Source organism: Elgaria multicarinata, chromosome 9 (assembly GCF_023053635.1).
Source record: "Elgaria multicarinata webbii isolate HBS135686 ecotype San Diego chromosome 9, rElgMul1.1.pri, whole genome shotgun sequence".
Taxonomy (NCBI): domain Eukaryota; kingdom Metazoa; phylum Chordata; class Lepidosauria; order Squamata; family Anguidae; genus Elgaria; species Elgaria multicarinata.
This window is the reverse complement of record NC_086179.1, coordinates 52,085,963-52,097,717: the sequence shown is the minus strand read 5'-3', so window position 1 is coordinate 52,097,717 and position 11,755 is coordinate 52,085,963. Positions and strand designations below refer to the sequence as shown.

The following is an 11,755-nucleotide window of genomic DNA, read 5'->3' as shown; positions in this document are numbered from 1 at the left end:
GCTCTCCTGCAAGACGAATTCCTGCCTGCGCCCGTTGGAGAGGAACCGTCAACGCGCGCGCCCCGGCCCGTCTCCCTTGCAGGGCGCCGCCGCCACCACCATGACGAGGCTGTGGCTGTGCGTGGTGCTGGGGCTCGTCGCCCTCGCGGCCAGGCGCGGCAGGAAGGGCTTTCGGCCGGCGCCGTATCCCACAATCACCAACAGGACCTTTATCAACCAGTATCTGGACGCCCACAACAGACTCCGCTCCGCAGTCACCCCCACCGCCTCCAACATGCTCTATATGGTGTGTGGCGGTGAATGACTCCGGATGAGGGCGGGGGCGGGGATGTAACGTCCCAGGCCAGACGGGAGCTGAATTAGAAGCCAAGGACGGGAAGGGGAGGCAAACGCCGGAAACTACGAAAATTAAGTGTTTCAAATAAAACGAGCCACTTTCGGGGGCAGCTATCTCTGCCTCCTCACAGCAAAGCAATGTCCTCCAGTCCTCGAATGTCTGTCTGGCGCTGTGGAGCTACTTGGTGAGGCTGGGAGTGGGGAGCGCAAGTGAGCATTTACTCAGAAGTAATTCCTTCTATGTTTAACGGGGGTTACTCCCTAATAATAGTGTAAGTTTGTAACCTATGAGCATGGTTTATTATAGTCTACAATACATGCCCAATCTCCCTTGCCAGTGTACCATGTTGCGTTTGCAATTAATTTGTTAATGTTGGTTATAACCTTTAAAGCCATAAGTGGTTTGGGTCCAGGCTACCTGCGGGATCGCCTTCTCCCATACAATCCGCACCACACACTCAGGTCCTCTGCGAAGAATTTACTCCATTCAACAAAAACAAGGCTGACAACTGTTACCCAGAGGACTTTTTCCTCTGCCACTCCCAGATTATGGAATGAGCTGCTGGGAGATATTCGTCAACTTAACAGTCTTCCAGATTTTAAGAAAGCTATAAAGACTGATCTCTTCCAGCAGGCCTACACAGTTGAATTTTAAGATGCCTTTTAATAATGTGCTGCTTTTAATAATGTATTTGTTTAAAATGTTTTAATTACTGTATATGTATTTTACGCATTTGCATTTGTGTTGTACCCTGCCTCAATCTGGAGGGAGAGGTGGGTAACAAATAAATTTTTTATTATTATTATTATTATTATTATTATTATTATTATTTAGGTCAAGGGGTTGTATTATTTTTATTGGTGATTGGTTTAAATTTCTAATGGTACTTGCTTTTGCAGAAAGTGTGATATACATTTTAGAAAGGAAGAACGACTTAATATTGTATTCCACCGAATTGCAAGCTCTCTCATTATGACTTTTTTAAAAAATCACTCTTTAAGGATTATTATTATTATTATTATTATTATTATTATTATTATTATTTATTGCATTTTTATACCGCCCAATAGCTGAAGCTCCCTTTTGGCCCTTGGGAGGATGCCCTAGAAGTCAAAGGATATTGCAGACAAGCTCAGTGTTGGGGGCAGACAGTGGGTGAGGCATGTGATCTGCAGGATCCAAAGTCTCATGTTACTCTCAACTCATGCCTACCGTAGCTATTTTTCCTCCCACTAGAAGCGATGGTAGAGAAGAAGAAAAAAGGACGGGTCAACAAAAACATTGGCAGGGAGAGAGGAAAACAAAAGCTGCATCCACCACCTTCAGCCCTAGCAAGAGCTCAGCAGAGCTTTGAATTTGGCAGTTCTTAAGAACATAAGAAGCACCATGCTGGATCAGACCATGGGTCCATCTAGTCCAGCACTGTGTTCACACAGTGGTCATCCAGCTGTTGACCAGGGACCCAGAAGCCGAACACGGTACAATAGCTCCCACCCATGTTCCCCAGCAACTTGTGTATATAGGCTTACTCCCTGTGATACTGGAGGTAGCACGTAGCCATCATGGATTCTCCCTCCCTGACCCCTGTAGGATTACTCTGTCATGGGTATCTATAAATGCCTGGGTTGCTAACAGACTATTCACTAGATACAAATAAATATTTGTGTTCTAAATTTTAAGAGAAATGAAGATGTTGTATTAGTATATTTATACCCATAATAGAAGTCGGTTAATAAAAATGTAATTAAAAGCAGAGCATTTTACCTTCATATTTTTCAGACATGGGATCTAGCTTTAGCTAAAACAGCTAGAGCATGGGGACAAAGATGCATTTTTGAGCATAACCATTTAAGGATGAAAAAAGGAGGCGGCCATCCTGATCCTAAATTTAATCCTCCTGGAGAAAATATATGGTATGGAAATGCCCGCAGAAGACCATTTAATTTTACTGGAGCCATGAATGCATGGTACTCAGAGGTGATTTTCTACAATTACCAAAACAACTCATGTACACAACTATGCATGGATTATTTTCAGGTAACTTTTATTATCTGTTCAAATAATTTTTAATTTGGGGGCAAAATATCAAGAACCTGGATCACCTGAAGCAACAAATATATGAAGTTGCTATTATAGGGGTTATATAATCATACTTTTTGAAATAATAACAATAATGGCTCTTTATAAATAACATAGAACAGTTGAAATTAATTTAGAGATAATTTGTGTATTTCTGAAAGGAAAAAAAATGATTTCAATTTCAGTCTAATGAGCTTACACAAAGTGCAGGCTGTTATAGATCAGAATGGTGGAGGGTTCTTTCTTGCAATATCTGTAAAATCTCCCTGAGCTACTGGCAGAAAGCCGACTTTAAGTCTTGTGGGGCATGTGTATCCATACCAGCAGAGTTCTTACCATGAAAAGGAAGAACAAACTGTCTTGCAATAGCTTGTACATGTCCTGGTAAGTTCCCTCTGTGCTCTGTGCACAGTGTACCTAAGCAAAGAGCAGTTCAAGAATAATGTATGAATAAGAATAAGAATTATTATATTTATTTGTATCCTGCCTTTTGCCCAATACTGGGCCTCAAGTACCCACTGGGCATCACCCACAACAGACAAGGAACTTAATTTCCCACAAAGGCAGAAAGCGGAACAATAAACATGGAATTTACATGGAATTTGGTGATTTTACATGGAATTTGGTGTGAATGGTACCAGGATGTTTTGGGTGTATCCCCAAAAACAAGCTGGCATGAGTGTGTCCAAAGTGTAGTGGGATGCCATTCAATATCTGGCAATCTGTCACTTTTCAAGTGACTCCCAATGTTAAGGGGCAGTCTGTAGCGGGAGGGGTGGGGTGGGGTGGGGTGGGCACAGATATTTATTTTATTCATTTCTGAATTCGTAATGCCACTTATCCATTAAAATGTACAAAGTAGTATACAATATTAAAACAAAAAAATAAATCAAGCTGCGGCAAACTCCAAAAATAAAAACCAGTAGAGTCTTCTTTAGTACTTTGTTGTGAATGTTTGGCAAAAGTGGAGGATAGATATAGGTTGGAAGACAAGAAACTTTGTATAGCACCCATGTTCTTCTGATGCATAGGATAAAAAAAGCAAACAAATTACTGTAAGTGAATGTTTAGTTTAAAGCAAGCATTTATTTCACTAAAAATCCAGTTAATGTAATCTGAGGTGAAGAGATGATTTAACAGTACCATGAAAGTACTTCCCCCTTGTGGTATGAAGATGATAAAATACCTACTACATGTTCTATATCCTTGTTTGTATAATTCTTGGAAGGAAGACAATAGATACTTCTTTGATAAGGTGCAGGGTTGACCATTTTAGCAAATTGTTGATTTTTAAAAATCAAATGATAGGTGTATTACCAACACACTGCACATTTTGCTGTGCAAGTTCCCAAGATTAGGAATGATTTTGTTGATCTTCATGTTTTAATGTGTAAGGTAAAAATGGCATAGGCCAGATTATTTGCATTACTGTTTTCCTGATATTTGTCCTTGATTGTGTTTGTTTCATTTTCTCTGATTATATAATATTGTGACAACTTTGGTCATACAATAAAACTTGATTGACTATGTTTACATATCATTGCTAAAATCCAAAAAATCAAATTATAATTTGTATAACACACGTGTTACCTGAAAGAAAATGTTGCCTGTACTGTTCAGGGTTCCAGCCAAAGAGACATGCAGTATTCCATTCCTCCCACCCCCAGTCCGCTCAGGTTTTCCATTTTCCATCCCCTTCAACAGTCAGCCAGCATTCTGTGGCCACTGAGCATGTTCAATCCTCATTGGACTGTTTTGAGATTGCTTATAACAATTGCTTATATTTCTGCAAACCTTGGAGTTCCCCTGAACCTGCTGATACCTCCCCCTTGTTTTTGAATAGTGTTGTTTTGGCTACTTGGACTGGCACTTGGAGAATTGAGTGTGCTGTTAAATTGTAAGATGATGGTTACAGAATTTGCTTGATTTGTATCCAAAAACTAAACAATGGATAATATTAACTTCTTTAAGGGTGCAATCGTATGCATGCTTAGACAGAAAAATCCATACAGCTTCTAGCATGCCCCAGCCAGCATTACTGGTTGGGGAACACTAGGAGTTGTCGGATTTTTTTCCTCGCTAAACATGCATAGGATTGTGCCATACATAGAACGTATTTAATCATTACTGCTCTGACTTATAACCATTTCTGCTGAATACTAGTATAAGGTACACAGGTGTCTTTGGCCAAATACCCATAAAAGTGCAGGGGAGAAATCTGAGAATAAACTTAATTTTAGAAATGGATAACTATTAGCAGAGCTTGTATCTTATTTTGTAAAAAAAAATCTTTTTTTCCAGCTTGTTTGGGCTACTACTTATAAGGTTGGCTGTGCTGTTGTTTTCTGCCGTAAACTGGATCGCCATAGAAATATTGAAAATGTAGTGTGCAATTATGGTCCACCGTAAGTTAACAAATGTTAAAGCAAATATAATATATATTAGCTTAAATTTGTGTTCACTCTATTTTTCATATAAAAAGTATTCTGATATCCAAAATTATGTGGCTGCTTGCCACATTACTGTGGGTAGTAATTTTGGATTTTGTAATATGATTCATATTTTGATTAATGATTTCAAAACCATCTGTTATCCAGGCATGACTATGTTTAACAATGAATTGTCTTATCTAAAACAAACAACCATGAAGAGTTCTAAAACAGTTAAGGACTCAAGAACACGAGACAGTAGAAATGTATTCATTTTTTCATCTGGATCCTAAACTTCTATACTAGGAAGAGGCCATACCACAGCAATAGAATGCATAATTTGCATGTAGAAGGTTCCAGATTCACTCTAGTACCTCCAGGTAAAGAATCAAGTAGCAGGTCTTGAGAAAGACTTCTGCCTGAGCAACAGAAGAGTCACTGTCAGTCAAGGTAGATATGGTTTAACTTCATTTGTTAAATTAAGGCCATAGCTAGACATAGCTAGACATGACTCACAGGGGATCCCGGGATCAGGGAGGGGTGATCCCTCCCTTGCCCCAGGATCTTGCCCTCCCCTTTAGGCCCGTTTTTTCGCGGTCTCATGCTGAGCCCAAGACCACGGAACATGTGGCCGGGCACCGCTCTTTGTCCCAGCTCCTCGCAAGGAGCCGGGACCTGCGCATGAGGCGCAGAGTTCCTCAGGAGCAATGTGCCCATCGGAGGTGGGATGGGGTGAGCGGGGAAAGTTTTTTTTTTTAAAAAAACCACCTACCTTTTGCGCACAAGCATTCGTGCACTGCTGTCCCTTTAAAAATTAAAAAAGGCAGGCGTGACTCCTCTCTCTCTGAGGTCATCACGTGCTGCGTGTAAGCAGATGGGGGATCATGCGATAAAACCATTGCAAGTTCTTCACCCCTCCGACAGGGACTAACAGGTAGGTCTAGCTAAGGCCTAACTCTTACTGAATTCAAGGGATCTTTCTTTCAAGTAAGAAAGCTTCAACTTTATTGCCAGTTCAGTACAGTCTTCCAAAGGAATGATCTTAAAACTCCAGTTAATGATTCATTTAATGAATTGTCTAAACCAGTGGCTTTCAGAGGCCCTTTCTACACCCAAGGATTATCCTAGGGAAATGGAGAGAGCATCCCTGCCTGCTCCTGGAATCCCCTGTGTGTCATTTGGATGCACAGGGATGTTCCTGGGACAATCCTGGGGGGGAAAAGCAGGTGTTGACGTGCCCAGAGACTCATTTCACACCAGCTGATCAGATGAGAAAGTCTTAGTATCTGCCACAGCGCCTCTCAGAGCGATGTTTCAGAGAATTGTACTGAAGGATGCACAACCAGCTCACATAGAGCAGTGACTAAGCTGTTGGGCTTTATTGTTGTCCAGATGTGGCTTTTGTGATGCCATGGCCCTACCTCATTCAGAAGAGCTAAGCCAACATTTCAGGGGATAGTAGTGTGCAAGCTGCCATCACATGGAGGGCTGGCTGCTATTAAGTTTCAAATAATCCTTTGGGTTACTTGGGACACTTTAGTTAGAAAATCTCGACCCCATCTACATGGATACTGCTCCATCCCAACCCCAACTCTGCTTCTTTCATCTGGTATTCAGTGGCATACCATCTTTGAACATAGATGTTATATTTAAGAATCATCACTGCAAGCCATTAATACTGCTAACCATAAATCTGACCAACCCCTTTAAAAAGTCAGCTAAGCTAGTGGCCGTCAGCTATGGAGTAAATTCCAGAAGTTAAGGCCTAACTACACATGATGATAAATACATCAATGACTGTGCGATGTAACATTTTTAATAATAAGCAAGGGGGGGAGGGGGAGGTTTAACCCTTCCCTGCTCCACCATGATCCTGACAAACATCTCTTCCTCCCCATTTATTAGTTTATTTATTTATTAGATCTGCGTACCTCCCAACTGACAAATGTCCTTGGGATGGTTTACAGTTATAAAAAATAAACAACAACAAAATAAAAAAAATGAAAGTAATAATACAACAATACAAGTAAAACAATACAATATTAAACATTCAAAACATTTTAAAACATATTAAACATTGAGGAGCCAGCAGTAAAATCAATAAAGCAACAGATTAAAGATTAAATGCTTACTTAAAAAGGAAGGTCTTAACCTGGTGTCTAAATTTATACAGTGAAGATGCCAGGCAGACCTCCTTGTGAAGGGCATTCCATAGATAAGGGAGCACTACAGAGAAGGCTCTTTTCCTGGTGGCCACCTATTGCACCACTGTAGGCAGCAACACCCATAGAAGAGCCTCTGAAGATTTTCTTAGCAATTGGGCAGGAACATATTACTTGAATGTTCTCTCCAGATATAAGTAGAAGTTCAAAGATACACCTATCTCAGGAACCTTTGAATAATGCATCTTCACAGATGTGATCCAATGATGTACACACACATGTAGATCTCTTCGAAAATGGGTGTTTTATTGAACACACAGGAATCAGAAATATATACAATAACTACACTTGAGAGTTAGCTGGTTGGGAGAAGGCACTATATGAACTCCAGAATTGATTCAAACAGTTTATAAATGACTAAAAAGCCTATACATATTAAGTAACTGAAACAGAAGGCAAAATGAATAATGTAAGCATCCATACACTGGATTCATGTGGTGGGGAAAATAGCTCCAAAATCCATTCAGCATCTAAACTGAGGGTTGCAGTGCACAGAACACTAGGCTGTAGACATGCATAAAGAATCTGTGGGGATGACACTTGTCTGTGTTTCTGAGAGAGTTACACAAGTCAGAGCTAAGCAATGGGGCTCTGGTGGAAGAGAGAGTGAGAAAGGTTCGGAGATGGGATTGCAAGAGTGAGGTGGAGAAAAGAGCTCATGGAGGTTTGTCTTTGGCAGCGTGCAGAGCACGAAGGCTAGACCTTGCTTGCGCGTGGTCACTGTGACAAATGGGGATGGCAAGACTTGGGTTAACTATATCTAATTCACACATTCCAATTTACTGTGCCTTGTTCACAGTGTACTTTTCTCGTTTCCTCTTTCAGAAATGCATTGTACATAAGGGGCTCCGGGACACATTACATATCAAGCCAACTTCTCTGGAGAATTTCGCTTGATTGCAATGAGGATGAAGAGGAAATAAAAAGGAGACCCTAAAAGGAAACCTGGCTACAGTCCTTCTCACTAGAAGTTCAGAGCAAGGCTACACCAAAGTGGCCATGCTTCTGCCCAAAAACTGATTAAAAATAGACTAAATTGCTACATATACTAGCATATGATGGGAAAGTAGGAAGGGTGGGATAATTTTTAGAAGAAGAACCTTGAGAAGACAGGAAAGGACTTTAAAGATACTTTGCCTGGGATTTTGTTAGATCCTACCCACAGGCAGTGCTGGAGTGCAATAAAACTACTGCGTTTTCAGCTAAAGGGATCCTTGAAAGAGGCTGCAATTTGCATCATCACTTCAACTAAACAGGGAGCTACAGTAGGTGGCCAGAGCATCTGCTCTAAGAAAAGGGGTCTGTCAGACTCGCATAGAACCCTAGGTGCCATTGCTTAGAGTGACTTCAGCAGAATGAAAGCCAAGAATGCAACCAGGACTAACAGGGCTTGTCGTGCAATCAAGTGATTTCAGCAGTAGGTGCCTGCCTTGGGTAGCCAGGACCCAGCTGATATCAGTAAAGTGAAATCAGCTGAAGTGACTGGAACATTGAGGGCTTGAAGCCCAGGCTTTTTATAGGGTGCAAACAAAGACTACAGTAAAAAGCGGCTCCCATTAGTTATAGAGCCATTGTACAATCCAGGAGCATAAAATCTTTGGAAATATAGACGACATGCCTTTTGCACAGCTGAATTTTATATACAAATAGATAAGCGACAGAGTTCTGTGTGGCTGTCTGTACACTTATAAAGACAAAAGCAAACTCACATAGTCCTCTGCATGTCTTCTCAGAAATAGGTCCCATTGATTTCAATGGAGCTTGTTCCCGGTTATTTATTTTATTACATTTACATACTGCCCCACAGCCGAAGCTCTCTGGACGGTTCACAAAAAGTTGATATAGGATTGCAGCCAAAGTGTCTAGCATTTTCCATTAATAAAGGTTGGTAGTTTCTGTACAAAATGTTTGTGAATTACATGGAAAATAAATATTCATAAAGCTTGCCTTCTATTTAATTCAGATTTCATGTTAAACTAGATTATGTTTTTAAAAAGAGGTATTGTAATATTTATGTTAATTTTAACTGGGGGACTCACAGAAATTCCCATAAGTGTAGACCACTCACTTAAGCAGTTATTTATGCCGTTAGATGACTTCAGTAATATCTGTACAAGCGCTAAGTTATAATAGAAAAATGCAGTAGAGAACCTACTAGTTGTAACATCGGGTATGACATCTAAATATCATGTTACTAGTTGTAACATCGGGTATGACATCTAAATTGGTAGTCCTAAGTGTTTCCTTTACATATGGACAGAACTATCCTAACTCCTGCAGATCACTTTCTGAGAGGGGTTAGGATGGGATAGAGGTGCCCCTCCGCCACTGGAGAGGAACAGAGCCGCCAGGGGTGAAATACCCACTGCAGGGACCCTAATTACACTCTCTGAAAGCTCTGCAGGCCTAAATCTGCCACCAATTTTGTTCCTGTGTGCAGTAGGCAGTGGTAAGTCCCAAAATGAGGGGAGGGATGTTGTAGGACTAGAGCAGGCTTTGGATCCCAAACCCCTTAATTCCCCTGTGATGCCCAAGAATTGGACCTGTAGCCACCAAGGAAGGAAGAAACAAGGCAAGTCTGTTTGCCCTGACCGGCATAAGCTGACAGGGTTTTGAAAGTGACAGAGGATCTGCTACTTCACTCCTAATCCAATCCTTCTTAGGACAGCTTTCTTATTAAGTCTGCATATGTATCAGGTGTACATCATAAGGCTGTTCAGCTCAAAATACTGCAGTGTGTTACCTAGTTGTTTGAGTTATTTTCTTAACACATAGCCATAGTCTATATCTAAATATAGACTATTTCATCTAAATATATACTATTTATATTTATAAATATACTATTTATATTTCATCTAAATATAGACTATTTCATCTAAATATAGACTAGTGAAAAGCCCATGTCACCATGGGTGCTAGATGTTCTGCTTTCACACTTCTTTGCCCTTAAGTCCCCTCACTACTAGGGGCTCATGAATAATGCAAATTTGGCTCATGCATAGTGAATCCTCTGAAATTTGTATGTGGCAGGGCCCCGGTTCCTCCTTCGCATGCCCTGATTGGCCACTTCCAACCCTTTCCACTCCTCACCGGTGGTGACAGTTGCACAGCTGCACCCAGGGCCCACCTTCACGCCACACTGATTGGCCGAGCATCCTACTGGCAGAGGGCCCCCCCTGCCTGTTTAATGTGGAAGGAATTATTTGCTATTAAAGCTCGAGCTTTGAACACTTTCAATGTTTCAACATTTTCTGCACAGAAAATCTACACAGCTCAAACTTCAATTTAAAACAAAAATGAGAAAAATCAGTCTGGTAGAACTCTAGTAATAAGCTTTACACTACCGTATTCTTATATATTATATTTGTAATAGTTTGCATTTCAATCATTAGCTTAGCTTGTGTACTGAATACCATATTACATTATGAAAAAATTGTTCTTTAGGGGCAACTACCGAATGAGACCTTATGAATCAGGACGGCCATGTAGCACATGCCCAGAAGGAGACACTTGTCACAATAATCTCTGTAGTAAGTATAGAATTGAGTAGAGTAATATTAAGGAAAAACCAGATAAAGGCAACTATCTTATACATGAAAGCCAGTTTCTGGGCTCCATCACTTCACTCTATAAAAAGATTTTCTAATAAGTTCAAGGCATAGAAATCAGGGCAGGACAATGCACGTAGTACAAATTTTAGTTCTCAGTGGTTCCCAATGAATTCTTTGAGACAAAACAAACAGGCTGCAATCAGCAAAAAACTCTTATATATCCCCCTTTCTCCAGGAAATCCTGAGCGTGAAGATGAAAACATCAAGCGTATGTATTAAGGTTAAATTTAATACCTTAAATTTGATTCAAAAGCAAATTAATATTCAGTAAAAATTATTTTAATTTGTTTTAATAGGCTATGCACGATGGTTTCCACCGTGGGAACACCGAATTAAGTGTGATGAATACTGTATTGCTGTTGCAGTTTTAAGACCATCAGTAATGCTTCTAGCATTTGGAGCGGTTTACTATTTACAACAACGTTATCGAGGTTTAAGTTTGCAAACATAAACTATTTGATATATACATAGCACAAAAATCAACCCTCCTGTTAGTATCTAAGAGAACTAGCAGAACATATTTACATGGATATTAAAAGCATTTTCCTGCAATTCATTTTTAAAGTAGTTTTGATTAATGTGATTATTTTATATTATTCTTGCAATTTTATCATATAAAAAATTACTTGTTCCATCTTAATGCCTAGAGAATACTTTTAAAATCAGAAAGGAATAGATATACATTCTATAGAAATATATGTGTTTGACTGCTTCTTGTCGATGTCAGCTGTGGCATTAGTGAATAGTAACCCATTAATTGTCCCTTGTTTAGCTTCTTTGAATTGCTCAATGCCAGTTTCTGTTTCTGCAGTGGAGAGGGCTCTATTTATTGCTGTCCACATTTTATTTTCATCATAAAGCAATACATAAACAAACAGGAATTCAGTAATTAAAGCTCCCCATCCCCATAAAAGCAGAAACTCTTGTTGGGGCAATTCAGAGAGGGTTATGCAAGGCCAGGGGCAATTTGGCCATTCGTCACGAATGCTCCCACCAGGATCAATAAAACTGACTGAATGTACAAACAATAAACTTTTTATTGATGCTGCCAATGATCTTTACTGAATGGGACTTTAC

At 40.1% G+C, this 11,755-nt stretch overlaps 1 protein-coding gene across 1 annotated transcript; it reads left to right on the top strand.

Annotated features, from left to right (window-relative positions):
- Positions 1-100: 100 nt before the first annotated feature.
- Positions 101-11,740, top strand: LOC134404273 (GLIPR1-like protein 1). The gene is made up of 6 exons (XM_063134989.1): positions 101-286; positions 2,117-2,374; positions 4,718-4,821; positions 10,512-10,597; positions 10,854-10,886; positions 10,975-11,740. The coding sequence occupies exons 1-6, from the start codon at positions 101-103 to the stop codon at positions 11,127-11,129; spliced, it is 822 nt and encodes a 273-aa protein (XP_062991059.1). The 3' UTR covers positions 11,130-11,740.
- Positions 11,741-11,755: the final 15 nt, after the last annotated feature.